Source organism: Plecotus auritus, assembly GCF_963455305.1.
Source record: "Plecotus auritus genome assembly, chromosome: 4".
Classification (NCBI taxonomy): Eukaryota; Metazoa; Chordata; class Mammalia; order Chiroptera; family Vespertilionidae; genus Plecotus; species Plecotus auritus.
Window position 1 is genome coordinate 37,420,198 of NC_137775.1, and position 21,219 is coordinate 37,441,416.

At 42.0% G+C, this 21,219-nt stretch overlaps 1 protein-coding gene across 1 annotated transcript; it reads right to left on the reverse strand.

Annotated features, from left to right (window-relative positions):
- Nucleotides 1-6,847: 6,847 nt before the first annotated feature.
- On the reverse strand, nt 6,848-7,654 carry RFPL4B (ret finger protein like 4B; the record flags this gene model as incomplete). Its single annotated transcript, XM_080665092.1, has 1 exon — nt 6,848-7,654. The coding sequence occupies one exon, from the start codon at nt 7,652-7,654 to the stop codon at nt 6,848-6,850; it is 807 nt and encodes a 268-aa protein (XP_080521218.1).
- Between the last annotated feature and the right edge of the window lie 13,565 nt (nt 7,655-21,219).

A 21,219-nucleotide genomic window follows, 5' to 3' on the forward strand; every position in this document is an offset into this window, starting at 1 on the left:
GGGCCTTCCTTCCTTCTGCACCACCCCCTGGTGGTCAGCACACATCATAGCAAGTGGTCAAATTCCCGGTTTGTCAAACTCCCGAAGGGACAATTTACATATTAGCCTTTTATTATATAGGATCTGTATGTAACTGTATTTATTATATTTGGACTATATACACTTAGTGGCCAGATTATTATGATCTCTGAATGCATAATAATCTGGCCACCCAGTGTGTGTGTGTGTATATATGTATATTAGAGGCCTGGTGCATGAATTCGTGCTTGGGAGGGGTCCAGCAGCCTGGCCAGGGGAAGGGGACATGGGCAGTTGGCCAGCCTGCCTGCTGGTCGAACTCCTGGTCCAGGGGAAAATTTGCATATTAGCTTTTTATTATATAGGATCTTTATATAACTGTATTTATTATATTTGGACTATGTATATGATGTATTGATGTACTTTAATGGTAGCAGAATCCTGACTGAGATGTCTTCAATGAAAGAATCTCAAGGGAAAGAGGTGGTGTGGGGGGATTTTAGAGCTGTATTAGCCAATAGCAATGTTTGGACCTTATTTGGATCTCAACTCAAATATAGAAACTGAAAAAAAAAACAATTTGTAAGACAATTGAGGAAATGTGAATATTGAATATTAAATATCATTAAGGAATATTTTCAGGTTTGAAATGGTATTATACTTATTCTTTAGTGTTCTTATATTATATATATATGTATATGAACTGATGATGTCTGGAATTTCTTCAAAATAATCTTGAAGCCATATCTTTATAATTATTGAACTCGGCTGATAGGGTTCATTAAATGCTATCTTACATGTGTGGTTGAAACTTTACATTTAAAATTTTATTTAAAAAGAGAGTACTAATTTTTTGTTATTTGTATTTTCTGAATTACATCTATTCTTTCAAGGGCCAGTTTTTTTGTTTGATTATCATGGTTCTTATTTTCCAATATATTAATCCTCCTAAAAAATATCTGGTGACTTTTGTTTGCCTGCTTATATTATAAATTAATGACTAAATTGATGCCTGAAGGTGCATGATATGAATTTCCTCTGCCGTTGGTATATCTGGTTATCCCTTTTTTAACACCAAAGTGTTGTTCCCCAACTTCATCGATTACATTTTATAACCACAAGTCAATAACTCTCTGTATAACATTTTGATATAGAGTGCCCAGAAACTTGGGAAATAAGCAGTTTGCCCTGAGGGTGTTACAAGAGCCCTATTGGTGCAGGAAAAGTAAGGTCCCTCCTGCAAAGCATTAATGTTTCTGAAAAGAGAGTATGGGGACAGGGAGGAAGCCCTGGATTTTCCTTCAAAGATCCCATAAGAATAAATAAATGATTTTATTAGGTCATCTTGGTTTGGTCAAGATGAAAGAAACCCCAAAATAAACTGGCTTAGACAAAGAGTGGAGTCTAGAGGAAGAACACGATATTGTCTCTTGGCAGAGCCAGGGCAAGGAAGCCTGGATGCAACTGGGCCCTGGACCTTTTAGAGCCTGGAACTCGAAACCACAGGTTTACTGTCTGAAACCAGGATCACTGTCTCCCATCTCTGCTCCACTAACGGCTGACTTTTTTTCTCCCTCCATGCTGATCAGTTTTCTCTGCCTGATGGCAGTCATCACAGATGCTATCAGTTCCAAGCTTTACTCTTTGCAAATAGAATCAGTACCAAAGGAGGCGTGGTCTATCTCCAAGGGCTGGGTCAGTGGCCTGATCTGGATTTATTTTTTTAATCTTGTTAATTTTGAGAGTATTTTTGCCCCTAAAGTTTTCAATGTATGAAATCCTATACTCTCTAGGGAATAATGGTTTTATCTCCTCTTTTCAATAGTTAGCTTTGTTACTAGCTTCTAAATTAGTAGTGTGATGCTGTGTTTAACATCCAGGTCTCAAAAAAAAAAGGAAGAGGAAAAGAGAAGAAAAATAATGCCTTGAGTGGAGACAAAATGGCAGCGGATTAGGCGGACGTGTCCTGAGCCTTGTCCTGGAGCAAATAGAGTGAGTGGCGGAAAGGAGTGGAATTCAGCCCGAATTGGCAAAGGAGACGCAGCTGGTGAGACAGTTTGCAGCCGGAAAGGGCAGAGGTCCCCTGGATAAAGGTGAAATCAAGGATCTAGGCAGGAAAGTCTTCAGAGGGTCAGGGAGAAACCATACGGCGCCAAGCCGCCTCCCTGAGGACAGGCGAAGCGTCTAACTGTGAAAAAAGGGTCCACGGGACTGTGGGAGATAGGGGATTTTGGACCTTGGATTCTGGATTTTGTATCTGAGCTCAGAGGTAGCCCAGAAGGGCTGGCCAGACCACACAGTGCCAGCAAAAGAGGAGCTTTGACCCAGTGATCCCACTTCTAGGAATATATCCCAAGAAACTAGAAACACCAATCAGAAAGGATATATGCACCCCTATGTTCATAGCAGCACAATTCACCATAGCTAAGATTTGGAAACAGCCTAAGTGCCCATCAGCAGATGAGTGGATTAAAAAACTGTGGTACATCTACACAATGGAATACTACGCTGAAGTAAAAAAGGAGTTCTTACCATTTGTAACAGCATGGATGAAACTGGAGAGCACTATGCTAAGTGAAATAAGCCAGTCAGAGAAAGGTAAATATCACATGATCTCACTCATTTATGGAATATAATGAACAATATGAACTGATGAACAAAAATAGATCCAGAGGCAGAGAAACATCGATCAGAACCTCAAACCTCAGGGAAGATAGGGAAGGGTGGGGGTAAGGGGGAGATATCAACCAAAGGACTTATATGCATGCATATAAGCCTAATCAATGGACACAGACAACAGGGGGGTAAGGGAATGAATGGGGGGGGGGAGGGTTTGGGGGTAATGGGGGAATAAGGACACATATGTAATACCACAATCAATAAAGAAATTTTTTAAAAAAGAAAGAAAATTAATGCCTTAATTGTTACATCCTCCCAGTTTGCCATTTGCCAGTATAAATACCTCCACCATGGCCATTTGGAAGCTACCAGCATCACGTATGGAACTCGGATTTGGGAAGAGCTGCACACAATCAGTGCTCAAGCTGGTGCAAGCAGCATTCAGCACAGGGCTGCTTATCATTTATTTCTTTAGCCTCTATTTGGATAATGTTAGAGAGAAGCAAGCAGCCTTTTCTTGAGCCTGATGCTTTAGCATCCAGTAGCAAAACGCTTGCAACCTTAGTCCTACATTTAATTAAATGTTAGTGGGTCCCTGGAACTCAGTGTCAGGACTGAGAAAGAGGGTGTGCCATGTCAGTTAGAGATGCTGGTCAAGGACTAGAGGGAGGAAATGGTCCCTGCAGTCCCCACATCTGTCAGTTAAGACTAGGTGTCTCTGAACCCTACTGCTTAAATCCAATGTCTATTTTTATCTTTTTATGCTATAAGCCACTTAGGGAGAAAGGAGGCATGATAATTTAGCAACTTATTTAACCTTTTGCCTTTAATCCTCTTAAGCCTTATCAATCCTTTCCCTTTTGTTTTCTGAGTTTTAAAATGAGGGTATTAGAATACACACCCCATATGACTTTTGTGAGCATTAATGAAATAATTCATGTACACAATGACTTCAGTGCCTGGCACATAGGAAATGTTGAATGTTTCAATTATTTGAAACATTATTTGTCTTTTATTTATGAACTAGAGGCCTGATGCACAAAGATTCATGCAAGAATGGGCCTTCTTTCCGCTGGCTGCTCACACCGCCTTCACTCTGGCTGGAGCTGCCTTTCCACCTTCCCATGCTGCCCAGAGGCCCGGAGCATCTGGGGTAATGCTGAACGCCTGTGTCATCACCATGGCAACGATGCAAGCATCCTGACCCATCCCCAGCCCCTCAGGGCCTGCATATGCAAATCAACCCACCATCTTTGTTGGGTTAATTTGCATACTCACTCCTGATTGGCTAGTGGGTGTTGCGAAGGTACGGTCAATTATCATGTTACTCTTTTATTAGGTAGATACTATGTTAATCAGAGCATTGTATAATGTGGTCTATTTTACATTTTAAATGTATCCTTCTAGTACTTGTTTTCTAAGTTTGGGGTTTTTTTGGGGGGGTGGGTTGGAAAAATAAAGAAAAACTGTTAAGTTTTGTCATTTTCAGTGTCTATTGTTTGGTTTTTCACATGGAATTAAGAAGGAATTTTCATTTAATCAGAATAAGCCCAGGTAAACTTCCACACAGCACCTACTGCTCATCATTAGGTCCCTCCTAACCCCTCCCATTATCTCACTGACAGCCACTCTCACTTGCTCTCCAGGGAAACACCCTTTTAGCCAATATAAAACACTCTGATCAAAGCAATGTGTGGGAACCCCTTTTCACGTCCTGCGTGGTTCAGGGTTCCGGTTCAGGGTCCGGGTTCTGGAGAAGGCCGCACACAAATGAAAAGAGACTTGGAAAAGTATTAATTTGGGAATATTGGGGGCCAGGCGGGAGCCCAACTCTAGTGGAAGGACTACCCTTTGCTCTGGCCTTGCAATCCCTTTTATTGAGACTATGGGATACGCCCATAACCTTTAGGCAGGAAATTCCAATAACAGAAATTTACATAGGAGAAACAGAGTTGGAGGCTGCTTCAGCTAACAATGTTTCAACTAAACAGTGAGTGATTAAAACATTTAAGGTTTTTGAGCAGCCTTCCCAGTTTCCTGGCCACATCTTTCTATTAGTGGTAGAATGATTGGTTTCTGGCAGCAATGTACCTCAATTTATGACTAAGGAAAAAAATTAAGACAGCAAACAAAAAATAATTTAAGCCCTTCTAATACTGGTGAATAGAGCAATTTGAAATCAGAACTGACTGAAGAAGTTTGTCTCTCTCAACAAAGTAAAGGCAAAGAAACCTAAGTTATCCTACATAAAAAGTCAGAATTTGAGTTTTCTGCAGATTGAGTTTTCTGAATTTCCTGGGCAGGAAAGAAAGCTGTCTTTTTGGATGGGCATCGAGGTGGCCAAGGCCAAAGCAATGGCTACAGGCTGTGATTGTGATCTGGGATCAAGGTCAGCTAGAATGGTTATGAGATTTTTACAAAGCCTCAATATCTAATATCCGGGATTTAGTTGTAGGATTCATCACACATATTCTGTCAGTCATCCTAAAAATGGAAAACTCACTAGACATAGCATTTAGCATTATGTTTAGAGTACTTTAGAGAGAGAATATCAGATGCTCAATGGGGTTTCAATGTTGCCTTCTCCTGGCTGAACTGTGTGTAGTGAAGGAACCATCAATGACAACAAAAATACATCATTTTTGCCCTGGCCGATGTGGCTCACTCATTTGGTTGAGTGTCTTCCATGCACCAAAAGATAGCTGGTTCGATTCCCAGTCAGGGCACATGCTCAGGTTTCCGGCTCCATCCCCAGTAAGTGGCATGTAGGAGTCAGCCAATCAATGTTCCCTCTCTGTCTAAAATTAATAAAAACATATTTTAAAAACAAAACAGAATTTCAATTAAACACAACTTAATTTTCCTCAACTCAGTATCTAGGAAAATTCCCACATGGTGGAGGGAAGGGCTGGCAGAAATTCTGGCCTGTGGACAGGCAGAGTTGTCCTTAAAGGGTTCTGTGATGAAGGCCCAGCAGAGTCCCAGAGTCCATTCTTCTCTCCCACTTTAACCTCCCAGCAAAGGCCAGAGCAGAAGCAGGGCACTTAGGACACAGAACATGAGGGTGAATATCCTAGGATCATCAGCATTCAGCAAACTCTAAGACAAAGGGGCTGTTCAAAGGCAGTAACCTTTAAGAAGCAGAAATTTTCACATTTTGCCTTGTTGCTCGCTAAGAAAAAAAAACTGGTCTTTTACTTACAGAAAATTCTAGAACCAAATATTAAGAAGAACACAGACTTGGGTCACCATAGTGCACAATTGCTTCAATATACACTTTGGGATATGATCAGGGTATCAGAATTGATGATGGAAATCTTGTGATCAATGTGAGGAAGTGGGAAAGAGTAGTAGACAAAAATGTCCAGAATACCCTGTGTTTGGTTAACACAGGGAACTAATCCCAGCTAAGACCACCCCTCCTCCCTCATTTTCTCCTCCCTTTTTTTCAATTGTTCCAGGGGTTGTTTGTTTTAATGCAGATATTTAAATTACATTAAAATGAAGTAAAAATTAATTTTTAAATTAATTTATTAACATTTAATTTATTTTAATACAAAAATAAAATTAAAATATACCGTGTCCTTTAGTCCCCACCAGCATACCTTGGGAACTCATTACAAATGCAAATTCATCCAGGGATTCTGATGCACAACCAAGTTTTGAAACCTACATTCTAGTCCAGTGACCCTTAATCCTGGCTGTACCTTGAATTCACCTAAAAAGTTGGAAAAGTACCCTGTCTGTGACCCATCCCCAGAGATTCTGATTTTATTGGTTCAGGGTGTGGTTATGGGTGTGGGAATTTTTTTAAATTCCCTCACGTGCTCATAATGAGAAGTCAGGATTGAAAACGACTGGTCCAATATAGTCACTCAGATCAACTACATTCTAGGAGTGTGATAATGGGATGGGGACTAACCTCCTCCCAAATAGAGATTTTTAGGGTCTGTATAAGTTTGGTTTTTTTCTGTCCCTGACTTACTCACTTTCTGGCCCTGGTGGGTAGGACTGAGTTGATCTGACTCTGGCCTCAGTGGGAGCTCAGCCCAGCTCTTATCTTTCTTTTCTGGTATCTCCTTGGCCTTTTCGGGTTCCTCTTCCCCACCTAGCCATAGTTTTGGTCTGTATGTCAATCGAGGCAGGTTCGGAAAGGCACTTAATGGGTTTCATCCAAGAATTCTATGTCAGAAAGAACATTGTGAATTTCTCACGAGCAGATGCTCAGGAAGCCACCATTGTCTTCTTCTCCAGGCAACTCAGGACAGAACAAAGGGCGCAAAGGTTCCCAAAAGAAATTACTGCACTTATAGATGAGGGCATCATTTCTAACATCAAAAAACTTGATTTCTTCCATCTCAACATCTAGAAAAATCCCTACCCGGCTAAGTCCGGGGCTTGCAGAAATGGTGGTTTCTGGAATAGAGCTGAAAAGGATAGTTCCTGCCTTCATGCTGATGACCCAGAAGCCTAGCTCAGAAGAAAAGCCGCTCTTCCTTCTTCTGTCCACTGATTCCTTGCAGACTCCCAGAGCCCACCGTCTCCCCTCTTCCACTTCTACCTCCCAATAATGGCGACCAGATGAGAAGCACGGGGTGCCTAGAACACAGGCCATGTAGGCAAACCTCTGGGTATCTTCCTTTGGGTTGTGGCGGATCTTCCCACAGTGGACTTGTCTCAGGTCATCAGAGAGGACTAGGCTAGAGTTGGCGGTGGCTGCATCCAGAGTCATATGCTTCTGGAACCTCCGGAACACATCTCGCACGGGCAGACTTTGCTCCAGTAGAAAACTGTGCTGTTTGATGCAAATAGTGAGGATTCCGACTTGCCATTCCACCAAAGGAAGTTTTGAGATTGCTTCTCGACATAAGGGGCAAGTCAATTTCAGATCCTCCCTTTTCAGCAGCCATTTTTGGATGCAATCATAGCAGAATATATGCACACAGGAGAGAGAAATGGGATTGGAGAAGGGTCCGAGACAAACTGGACAGAATGCTTCCTCTTGCAGACTTATCATGGTTTCTCAAAGTCACGCCTTAGCAGTAAACTGAGCTGAAATGTCCTTTATTAGCTTCCGGGAGTGATCAGGAGCTTCAGTACAGTATCTGCTCTTCAACAATCAGGATATGCCTAAGTGCAATACAAAAAATCTATATTAATAAAAGGGAAATATGTTAATTAGACCAGATCGACTGGACATCTTCCATATGTCCGACTTCCTTCCGGACAAAGCCACGGTGGCAGGGACAAGGCAGAGTTGGTTAGGGGCAATCAGGCTGGCAGGGGAGGGCAGTTGGGGATGATCAGGTCAGCAGGGGAGGGCAGTTGGAGGCAATCAGGCAGGTAAGCAGAGGCGGTTAGGGGCAATCAGGCAGGCAGGCAGGCGAGTGGTTAGGAGCCAGGGCTCCCAAATTGTGAGAGGGATGTCTGACTGCCAGTTTAGGCCCGATCCTGCAAGGATCGGGCCTAAACCAGCAGTCAGACATTCCTCAAGGGGTCCCAGATTGGAAAGGGTGCAGGCCAGGCTGAGGGACACCCCCCTCCATGCACGAATTTTGTGCACCGGACCTCTAGTCCTAAATAATAAAAGGACTATATGCAAATTGGAAGAATGACCAGTCGTATGACATGCACTGACCATCAGGGGGCAGATGCTCAAAGCAGGAGCTGCCCACTGGTGGTCAGTGTGCTCCCACAGGGGGAGCACTGCTCAGCCAGAAGCCCTGAGCTGGGGTCACAGCTGGCAAGTGCAACGGTGGTGGTGAGAACCTCTCCCATGTCTGCAACAGCACTAAGGATGTCTGACTGATGGCTTAAACCTCCCAAACTGTGAGAGGGCTGAGGGACACCCACTGCCCTCGGAGTGCACGAATTTTATGTACTGGGCCTCTAGTAAATAATATGAAGCTTTCTATAGTTTTTACATGAAAGTGACACTAAGTCATTGGAGAATCATAGTCAAGGCACAATCTGTGGGGAGTGCGGGGGGAGACTATGAAAACTCTCCAAACTCTAGGTAGTCACAATAGAGAGAAATAGGACAGCAGCTATTGTCTACTCATCACAAAAGTGACTCTAAGGAGCGCTCAAAAGTTCAAAGAAAATTACCATATATACAGAAAACTAGTCCAAAACACTGCAAATTGAATGATATGCCCATCATAGAATCAATTTTAAGGATAAAAAACTGGGTTATTAGGACATCCTGGAACTTATTCCACCCAACAAATACTTATTAGCCTACCGTGCTTCCAGCCTCAGCCCCCATGTGGAGTCTTTGGAAGCCTCCCATTTCCTGATGGGCCTGGTTGAAGGCAACAGAAATATATTTCTTCCTCAAATCCCCTATCACCATTCTGAATAAGCTGACTTTTTAAAGGCAAATTGAAAAAGTGCTTGCCTACCCACCTTTGAAGGTTATCTAAGCACAAAATTTTGCAAAAAGAAAAAAATGTTACATGTGTAAAACTTGTCCTTTGCAGTGTTATCTATGATCCCAAATGATCTGAATTGATATAACTATACAATAATGAAAGAATTCAGTTCATTATAATACAGCTAGCTATTGAACACGGTAGGTATATTAAAGTGAAACCCAGAAAATCCTTAAAGAAATAATGTTAGAAAATAAAAAGGAACAATTTTAAGACCATATATGTAGTTGGAAACACAGACAAATATATGTACACTAGAGGCCTGATGCACGAAGATTCCTGTAAGAATGAGCCTTCCTTCCCCTGGCTGCCGGCACCACCTTCGCTCCGGCTGGAGCTGCCTTTCCACCTTCCCACGCTGCCCAGAGGCCCAGAGTGGCTGGGGTGGTGCGGAATGCCTGCGTCATCCCCATGGCGATGACACAAGCATCCAGCCCCGCCCCCCTGCCGATCAGCACCTGTGTATGCAAATTAACCCTCCATCTTTGTTGGGTTAATTTGCATACTCACTCCTGATTGGCTGGAGGGTGTCATGAAGGTACAGTCAATTAGCATGTTACTCTTTTATTAGGTAGATATGAAAAAATGACCTACAGTTAATATGTAAAAATTTAAATAATGACAGAATGGAAAATGAATAAAGGTCTCTGACACAGAATAAGATGGATTCTTTCCTGAAATCCAAAGAGAAAGGTATTTAAAAATTAAGTTGTAGCCAAAGAGAGGAATGGGACAGCAGAAATATTTCATGCAGAAGTTAACTGATGTAGGGACTTTCAATGAAGAGCCAGAAGGTCTGAGCTCTCACCTCCACCTCCCTTGGCCTTTGTTTCACTCTGAAGTGGATTTGAGCTCAGATACTCTGGCTTTTATAGTCCTTAAGACACACAGTCTCCACCCACAATGAGGGTGGTGACCCCAAATAATCAGCTTAGCTACATCCAATCAAGTAAACTCCATCTTAATCTTTTCAAATTTGGAATCAATATCTGTCATGATTTTTTTTAATTTTCAATTAGAATTTATAGTCAATATTATATTAGTTTCAGATGTACAGCATAATGGTTAGACATTATATAACTTATGAAGTGATCCTTCTATAACTCTAGTACCCATGTGAAATCATACATAGTTATGGCAATATTATTGACTATGCTGAACTGTACATCCTTGGGATTATTTTGTAACTGCCAATTTGACATTCTCAATTCCTTTGACTTTTTCACCCAGTTCCCCAACCCTACACTGTAATATCTTAATACTGCATTACAACATAAACAATGTGCATAAGGATTTTATATTTTGAATAAATTTTAATTATTAATGCTTCTGTAAGGTAAGACTAAATCACAAAATTTAATTCCGTAGGTTTCTGATTAAAAATGAAATGGATTTTCAGCCCATCTGGCATGACTCAGTGGTTGAGTGTCCTCCTATGAACCAGGAAGTCATGGTTCTATTCCCAATCAGGGCACATGCCTGGGTTGCAGGCTTAATCCTCAGTGTGGGGTTTGCAGGAGGCAGCCTATCATTGATTCTCTCTCATTATTTTTTTTTTCACCACCATAATCAAATTTATTATTCCAATGGCACTAATACAGCTTTGAGGTGCTCATGGTGACATTGCACAAAATTTCCTGCCTTCTAGCTTCTGTCCAAATAGCAATGTCTACCTGTTTGTTCTTTCCCCCTTTTGGGGGGAAAATCCACTGTGGACCATTTACCCAAATAAACTTCTTAATGCGTTTTAATTCTTCTTCTTCTTCTTCTTCTTCTTCTTTTTTTTTTTTTTTTTTTTTTTGGACATTTGAGTTTTCCTCTGAAATGGAAAGAAGTGTTGGGTGTCTCATTCCACCTCCCCGACCAGCCGAATAAGTCCCTGTAGCCAGGGCATTTCTGTTGCCTCTGAAATTTTGAAATAAATATAAAAAGAAACAGCATCAAGTGTTCATGTTGAGCGATGGCACAGAGTGGCCCCAGAACCAGCCAGGCGAGCGGCACTGTGTCTGGACAGTCTCAAGATGTTGTGGAGAATGAGGGCTTGTTGTGGTTGGTCATGAGCCGGTGAGGGGGGTGGCACCTGGGTGGCTGCAGGAAGGGCAACCTACAATTTGTCCAGGAAGTTGTCCAGAGCTGGGATGCCTTCCTTTAGGCCTTTGCACTTACGTGTCTCGGCCACCACCTGGCTGGGGTGGCTGGTGTTGTCAAAGGGGTCTCCAGGCAGGATCTGCCAGTGGTCAAACACACACTGCGGAAAAGCCTGGCCACCTGTGTTGGATCTCAGATCGGCGGTGAAGCCAAAGGACTCATTGACAGGCAGGTAGGCCTTCACAACAAACATGGGGGTGCCAGCCACCTGGGTCTCCTCAAAGACATGGCCCCGCTTCCTGTTCAGGACTCCGTAGATACCACCAACCACTTGCTCTGGACACTGGACTCTCTCATTATTGATGTTTCTACCTCTCTCTTCCTCTCCCTTCCTCTTTAATAAATACCCTGAGTGGCCAGATTATTATAATGACCTCATCAGTACTTCGTTGGGCCACCTTTTGCCTTCAATACTGCAGCATTGACTCCATGAGATGTTGAAAGGTGATGTGAGGAATGTGACACCATACCTGATGAATAGCACTGTCCAGTTCTGTGAGATTTGATGGTTGTGGCTCTTTTAACTTTGTCCCACAAATGTTCAATTGGATTGAGATCTGGTGATTGTGGGGACCACCTAAGCAAGGTAAAGTCTCCCTCATGATCTTGAAACCACTCCTGCACAATACGAGCACCGTGGCATGGTGCATTGTCTTGTTGGAAGAAGCCATCTCCTTTGGGATACGCCATCAACATGATAGGATGATCTTGATCAGCAACGATACTTAGGTATGTTGTGCTATTCAGACATTGTTCCACACTCAATAAAGGGCCCAAATCATGCCAGGAAAACATGCCCCAAACCATAACACTGCCCCCACCAGCTTGAAGGGTTGTACTAATGCATGTGGGGTGCATGCTTTCATGCTATTTCCGTGAAATTCTCACTCTGCCATCTGCATGATGCAACTGGAAACGTGATTCATTGGACCACATGACTTTTATCCAATGCTGGACTGTCCAATCCTTGTGTTCCTGTGCAAATTGGAGACGTTTTATCTTGGTAACTGCAGATAGCAAAGGTGTTCAAACAGGCCTTCGGCTTCCATAAACCATACAATGCAGTGTACGGCTAATTTGCCTACAAATGTCAGGTGGTCATAATAATCTGGCCTCTCTCTCTCTCTCTCTCTCTCTCTCTCTCTCTCTCTATATATATATATATATATATATATATATATATATATATATATATATATATATGAAATGGACTTTCACACAAGCTAGGGAGATAAGATTTGGCTACTGGTGAGGGAGGGTTGCATGTCTGCCCTGTCAGGAATCTGATTTCTTTACAAGCAAATGATATATTTGCTCAAAACACTATTTGTACTTTTCAAAGGGCAGCAGCTGTAGTGAGATGACTTTGCAGCCTCCACTTGTCTGCAATCCTCACCCTCCCATCCTCTCTGCTACCAGCCTATACATTAAAATAGACCCTCTGTCTGTCTGCCACTCTGAGTTATGAATGCCACCAAAGCCTGGTCATGGCACTCTCACTCTCCCCTGTGGAGCTCCAGAAACAATATTTTTGGCACTTGGAATATGTAGAAAGTTCCACTTCTACACTTATTTTAAAGGACAGATGCTACTAAAAAAAAGTTAGGGATGCTTGGCTGGTGTAGCTCAGTGATTGAGCCTCGACCTATTAACCAGGAGGTCATAGTTAGATTCCCGGTCAGGGCACATGACCAGGTTTGGTGCTAGATCTCCAGTGTGGGACCAGCAGGAGGCAGCCGATTCTCTCTCATCATTGATCTTTCTTTCTTTCTTTCTTTCTTTCTTTCTTTCTTTCTTTCTTTCTTTCTATCTATCTATCTATCTATCGCTCTTCTTCTCTGAAATCAGTAAAAATATATATTTTTTAAAATGTTAGGGATGGTTAGACTCTAGAGTTGCATATAATATATAATTCCTTCTCTGGTCCTATTTATGGAGCTCTTATTTTTTTTTTCTGAATTGGTTCATATTTTTGGTCAAATATATTGGCAGAAAAATAATGTTTACATATTTTATTTACAACGTGTGTTCCTATCTGTATAATGACAGGCAACAGAATTCTGTACCTACAGCAAATTATCTGTAAAAATAACAAGCTCCCACCGGAGGCTTTATGTAAGTTTCAATGACCGTAGGCTACCCACTCTCACATAAAGTAGTACTGCTTAGTTACTCAAGTGGGCCCACCCTTCTTTCCCCTCAGGACCAGATCCTGAGCAGAGCCCAGTGGGGGACAGTGTGAATTTGAGTGAGTGGTGAGTGCAAGAATAAGTACACACATTGACCCTGCCACTGAGCCATTTACCTTGTGGTTTCCAGAGCCAAATAGAACTGTTCTCAAATTATCCATGTTTTCTCCTCTGGCTTAGGGCTGTTGAAATATTTTTGTGAAGGTGACAATGTCTGAGTCAAAATAAATTTCCTTTCCACCTAATTATCTGACATTTAATGTATTACCGAATGCAACCTGGGTATCTTTTAAACCAATATGAGCCTCACCCCCACTCTGAAAATAGAGGTACTTCAAGGCAACTGCCTCCCCTCCCACTTACCAGCCTCACAGAGGTCAGAGACTAGACAAGGATCTAGGTGCCATAACGCCCTCTTCCACCAATTTATCCTTGGTGGCTGCCCACTGCTCTTCAGTTGTACACCAAAATCCCTACCATGTCCTCTTGGTTCCCACCCCTTTCCAGCCTCATCTGAAATCCAGACACAGAGCCTCCTTTCATTCCTTCCCCCACACTCCCTCCCAATTCACACGGATTGGTTCTCCCTGACCAGAATCAGTCCCATCCAGCAGCCAAACTAACACCTATTCATCCATCATTCACATACAATGGATGTGTCAGTCCTTCAAGGGAGTGTTCCCCAGACTAGGGTCAGAAATCCCTATTATACCCTCATTGTACCCTTCATCCTTCCTCCAGGTAAATTGTCACAATGTTATGCATTTATCATTTGGAGCACATGATTCACCTGTGGCTCCCTCACATTAGTATATCACCCCTACTAAGCACTTACTCTGTGCTAGGCATTTTTCTAAGTACTTTACATCTTTTCTCACATTGATTTCTTGTAGGTCTATGAAGTAGGTGCTATTATCAGCTTAACCTTTCAGATGATGCATTGAAGACTCAGCTACCACCACGCTGTAAGTCCTCAGCGTGTTATTAAATCTCTCTGGATTGCCTATCTCTGCTCATCTTTCACATGAGACAGTAATAAACTTCTGTCCTATTGAAATCAGTGTACCTTAGGGATTTTTCTTTTACAAATCCAATTCAATCTAATTGAAGTCTAATTAAAATAGATGCTAACCTAATTCTTTCCTTTCTGGAGCTATGGATCCATGCTGTCTTGAGAGTCATAGTAACTCATCAAACTTCATTCAGGGATTAAAAACCTGGATCTAATCTACATTTTCTACTATATTTTGCATTTCACTGATAGTTTCTCACCTAACTCAAGAGACAGGTATGACTCATTAGATCTTCTGTACTTCTAAATGTCCTGCCAGTACTTGTCAGCTGCACATTAGCTCTTGCTTTTTGTTTGTTTGTTTGTTTGTTTGTTTGTTTTGTTTTGTTTTTACAGTTCTATTAGTGAGTTCCTTCGCATGGCATCATTACAAAACAGGAAATGTAATGACTAATTTAGCTGAGTCAGCACAGTCCTGTGAACTCAGCAGAGGATGCCTGGTGCAGTCAAATCTTTCAAATAACTATCATATACACAAAACACATCATCTTAGCAGCATGCTGACCATGGTCATGGGGTAAGTCCAAACAAACTAATCAAAATAACTGTCCACCTTCAGATGAGCCAGCAACACACCAAGCCTTGCACGCAAATGTCTATTGAATGTCTGTTATCTTTGAGATTCTCTGTTAAATACTGAGGGGAATCCAAGAAAAATAGAGTCAATGCCCTGTTAGTTACAGCATAATTAAAGGAGGTCAGAGAAATCTATGAGAAGGTAAACAATGTCATGAAGTAAACAAAATAGTGTGTGGCTTTTTTGTTATTGTTAATCCTCACCCAAGAGTACTTTTTCCATTTATTTTTAGAAAAAGTGGAAAGGAAGGAATGAGGGAGGGATGAGGGGGAGCGATAGAGGAAGAAAGAGAAACAACAAAATATCCACCTGAGAGACACATCCATTGGTTGCCTCCTGCACCAGCACTTGCCCTGACCTACAACCCAGGTACTTGCCCTTGATCAGGAATGGAACCCAAGACCCTTCATTTCTCGGGTGAATGCTCCAACTACTGAGCCATGCCAGCCAGGGTCCACATATATCTTCTTAGCCACATCTTCACATAGATACAAGGGACAATGTATTTTGTTTGTTTTTAGATATACTCTTTTTAGAACATTTTAATGCTCATTTCTTAAAATAGCGCCAAAGACCTCTAAAATGGATATCAGCTAATCTATCCTATGTGAAAGAAATGGAGGAAATTGGTATAGCTTTACTTTTCTATCCAAGCCCTCCTCTCACCTAAAACAATTCCAATTATCCATGACTATCCACAGGAAATGTCCAACAAGTATCATGAATTGATAATTCATAAAGAATTTATTTATTAATAAATTTAATCCTACCACAAATAATGTACTACTATATCTCTGTATCCTATGCTTCTACTATAGGTGCTAGCAAGACATATAAGTATCATGTGAGGTATTTATATTTCTAAAACTTAGGAGAAGGATCTGGGCTACAGACATGGATGCGGAAGGGGTTAGCATGTACATTTACTGGGAGAGAGCAAAGTGATTGGGATTGCCTGTGCAAGCTGTGCAGAGTGAGAAAGGAGGGACTAGGGCAGAGTCCATAGAAATAGCAGCATTTAGAGTAGAGGTGGGGAAAGTCCAGCCTGCAGGCCAGTGAAATCATTTGCTCTGTCCCTGCGAAAGTATTAGAGGTGAGCTAATTAAATGTCTGACCAAATATAGCAGGCTAATTGTTTTTTGTTTTTGGTTGTTGTTAATCCTCACCCAGGGATATTTTCCCCATTGATTTTTTTTTTTTTTTTTTTTTTTAGAGTGGAAGAAAGCAGGAGAGACAGAGACAGGGAAACATCAATGTGAAAGAGACACATCTATTGGTTGCCTCCTGCATGCATCCTGGGGACCGGGGATCAAGCCTGCAACCGAGGTACACATCCTTGAGCGGAATGGAATCCCGGGCCTATTCCCAGCTCTAACCACTGATTCAAGCCGATAAGGCTAACAGACTAAGTTTTAAGTTGATAATTTTGTATGGCCCGAGAATGATGTTATACATAGCCAAATGTCCCCTGGCAGAAAAGCAATCCCCAAAACAGATTGTGTCAAAAACATTGGGGAAAGAGACCCCCTACAATCAACAGTCCATTGGGGGCACCTCTGAGGATGCCTGGCAGTTCAGTCTTACTGGGCCTTAGGTGCCAGCAGAGTGAGTCCGGCCAGGAAAAGTCAAAGCTAGGAGTTCCAGGAGATTGTGGAATTGGACAGAGTTCTGAAATCTAAATGGACAAAGAAGTCCGGAAAAATAAATATGATGTAGTATATTTGTCCAAGTGCTAAAGGCCAGGCAGGCCACACACTCTGCAAAACAGAGGTCAGAGCAAAACCTCCAATATAAGGACACAATCCAGACAGGAAGGAAGTTGGGAACGTGTGAATGTGGGCGTATCTACTTAAATTATGAAATCTCAGTGTAATGAAGTGCTGCACACAATTACATATAGCATCTCTCTTTTTCTCTAAGAACTCTTATTCTAGGGAAACACTTTTTTTAAAAAATGTCTGTTACTGGTGTTGACAAAGGTCTCCTTTGTTACTGTTTAACAATGAGCAGTATATTAGAAATTATTTCTTTGCTTACTACATTTTTAAATCTTTAGCAAAACTACCCAGATGCCTGTCTCTTCTGAAATAAATAATTTAACTTATCCTGCATACCTTTTATTTATTTACTAGAGGTCATTGCCTGAAATTCGTGCATGGAGGGGGGGTTCCCTCAGCCCAGCCTGCACTCACTCCAATCTGGGACCCCTCGGGGGATGTCCAACCGCCGGTCAGACACCCCTCTCACAATCTGGGACCACTGGCTCCTAACCACTCACCTGCCTGCCTGCCTGATCACCCCTAACTGCCCTCCCCTGCTGGCCTGATTGAGCCCCCAACTGCTCTCCCCTGCTGGCCTGATCTCACCCCCAACTGCCTCTGCCTGCCTGATCAACCCTAACTGCCCTCCCCTGCCAGCCTGATCTCGCCCCCAACTCCCCTCCTTTGCTGGCCAATTTGGTTCTGATTGGCCAGTTTCTATGCCAGTCAGCATCAAAAGCTCCACCTCCTAGGCAGCCATTGGCTCCTTATATTTACCCAGATTTGGCTCTGATTGGTCAGTTTCTATGCCAGTCAGCATCTCTGGGCCTATCAACGACTTGGAGAGAAATGGAGGCGTGGCTGTTGGCCAGTCCAGGAGAGAAAGAGAGGCAAGTTCTAATCAACGGCTGCCAGAGAGGCTATGGATCAGACCCTGCCTCTCTCTCTGCAGGCCTCTCTCCGGGCCTGATCCATAGCCTCCTAGGCAGTCAGTGCAGTTGGGGTGCAGGCAGTGGTCACCATGGCAACCCAGCACTGACTTCTGGTCTGGTTGAGCCTTTGGTTGTAACAGTCCTTATGACCCTGGCTCTTTATTATATAGATTTTTTTCTTGATCAACTTTTTAATTATTTATTTCTTTTTAATTATTTTTTAATTTTTTATTACACTCGACATACATTATTATATCAGTTTCAGGTGTACACCCCAGTGATTAGACCTTACATAACTTGCTAAGTGATCATCCTGATAAATCTAGTACTTATCTGCCACCATACATAGTTATTAGAATATTATTGACTATATTCCCTATGCTGTATTTTACATCCCAATGACTATTCTGTGACAACCAATTTGTACTTCTTTAATCCCTTCACCTTTTTCACCCATTTTCCCTCAACCACCCTCAAAACATTCTCTGTGTCTATGAGTCTGTTTCTGTTCTGCTTGTTCGCTTATTTTGACTTTTAGATCCAATTGTTGATAAATATTTATTTATTGTCATCTGATTTTTTTTTTTTTTTGGTTTTTGTTTTTTCATTAATTCTTTCCCAAGGAAAAACATCCATGTGAGAGAAACACATCGATCAGTTACCTCTCTCACAGGCCCCCATGTTCATTGAGCATCCTTATAACCAGTGTTTTGAGCTCTGCATCTAGTAGATTGCTTGTCTCCATTTTGTTTAGTGTTTATTTTATGGAGTTTTGTTCTGTTCTTTCATTTGAGACATGTTTCTTCATCTCCTCTTTTTGGCAGCCTCCCTGTGTTTATTTCTATGTATCAGGTATAGCTGCCACGTTTTCCAGGTGGCATGGCCTAATGTAGTAGGTGCTCTGTAGGATCCAGTGACACAGCTTCCCCATCACCCAAGGTGGGCCCTCAAGGTACACACCCCTTGTGGGCTGTGAACAACCTCTTCTTGCAGTTGATCTTGATTGCTGGTGTCACATCAATGGGAGGGATTTACCCTCAGGCAATCAGCTGCAAGGACTGGCTATGACCATGGTCCTCTGACTGGTGTGGAGGACCAGCTGTGCAGGGGCCTACCCCACAGAGCAGGACTTACTTCAGCAGGGCTCTGGTGCCTGCTGAGTTCACCCCTGAGTGTGTTGCTTGTGGAGGTGGTTGGGTGGTGACGCTTTGACATGGTCTGAAGCTGTCCACTGGTGCATTGCATACCTTTTAAGACTATTGGAAAATGATGGCTCAGTTTAGAGGAGATGTTATGCAAAAATATAAAAATATTTTAAATTAATCAAACAACATAGTTGACTAATTAAACATGGCCTTGTGAATACACACTGATGCTCAACTTAGTCGACCCATGATGTTGAAAAGTCAAACCACAAAGTCCTGGTATTTTCAGCATGTGCTTATGAAATGGCTTATCTGCATGTTCCTGGCATCATCTTTTTCTAGGGATTAATAAACTATGAAGCAAGGGAGGTCAGTACATCATATAACTGAAAGATTACTAGTATGCCATGCATTGAAGAAGAGTTTTGAAGTACAGATTTTTTCAGACTGAAATTAGAGAAGCTTAGCATTCTTTGGGGTCAAAGTAGTTCAAATCACTGCAGTTTACTGTACTAGTTCAGCAAAACCAAGTTCTTCCTGAGACAGGGCTAAAAAACAACATTCATGTCCAGAGATTCAATGTCTTCCCAGTCAGAAGCCCTGAAAGGCTGAGATGCTCCGGAATTTGTGTTGCATATCGCCATCTACCGGGTCTTTTTCAGAACTGCAGCCCCAGTCTTCATTATGATCTTAATCTTGATGGCAAGTAGAAACCCAACCAATGAACACCACTTGTCTTTAGCTTGTGGAAGGCTTTATAAATATTATTTCAAAATGAAAATGGTATATGCACACTTATGCTGTTAGATTCATTGAGACCCACAGGATGATGATTTTAGGAATGTTATGGTAAAATTAGATAAGAAATTGTTTCGCTGAGGGGGAATCAACTTATAAAATGTATAAATACTTTTCTTGGCATCAAAGAGAACAGATAATAAGGTAGTCAGGTTTTAGGATCCAGTGACACAGCTTCCCCATCACCCAAGGTGGGCCCTCAAGGTACACACCCCATGTGGACTGTGAACACCCTCTTCTTGCAGTTGATCTTGATTGCTGGTGTCACATCGATGGGAGGGATTTACTTTCAGGCAATCAGCTGCAAGGACTGGCTATGACCAAAAACTTACAACTCTAATTAGAATGACTGAATTATGTATGTGGAGAAGAAAAATATTAATACAAGTCTGTTTTATTTGCTCTTCTAGCATCATCAGGCATCAATTCTTCAAATATCAACAGTCTACATTTGTTCCATCCTCTCTTATTTTCAGTTGGGACCTAACTTCTGGTCATTTCTCTGCAATAGTGAGGCCAAAGGAAAGGAGATAACACACATCCACATCACTGAATTGTCTCACACATTAGCCGAGTTTGTTAGCAATTCTGTTAGGTCAGTGGGGAAAGAGGTTTTGAAATTCAAATACAATTCCATTACGAATTTAATTCACCAAATCACTAATACTACTAACTGAATACTGGATTTCAATTTAAGAGGTAATTAAAATCTGACTACTGCATAGTTGATACACAACTTGTACCTAATACTATTGACCCCTGGGTAAAGCCAGATTTGTAAGGCACCAGCTGGCTACTGAGAGGCATTGTGCATTAGCAGAGAGCCTGAAATGACACAGTTCCAAATACATTTTTTCCTGACATGATAGGCATGGTCTTGCAACAATTACTCTGGGCAGAATAACAATGTGAGATGATTCCTTGAGTAGGTAAGTAAGAATTCAGTCCCTGGGAAGTGTTGGAAAAGAAATAGTCACCACAGCCTGGTGGGTAGGAAAGGAAGTGTTAGAAAGAGGAGGGTGGTGTCAGTCCTGCTGTGCAATTTCCTTCATATTGGTTCTTACTCTCTTGTTCCTCAGCCCAAACATTGACAAGGCTCCATTAAAATTTTTTAAATTTGTTACATAAAAGGAATGAGTTGTTTTGTTTTGATTTGTTTTGCATTTTTGCGGCCAATTTTACTTAAAGAACTTTTGCAAGAAGGACTTGTTTTTGAAAATTTGGATCTCTACAGATATTCCAGAAACAGTTTGAACTCCCTTTTTAAGGAAAGCTAACAGTTGCAAAGGCAAAGCTGCCCCTTAGGGAGGGGAGAATAAGGCAAAAACTCTGTGCTTTGGCTGTTCCACCCATTTGTTTCCCTCTGGGCTGATCCAGCATTTCTGAACAAACCAGCTCCCGTAGAGTTCCAGGAGGCTTCAGACCTCTCCCTGTGACCATCCACTGCTCTCACTCCTCAAGGGACTGAACAAAGTCACCAATTCCTCTCCCCTGAAGTAAGATGGGCTTGTAGATGAGGGAAGTTTT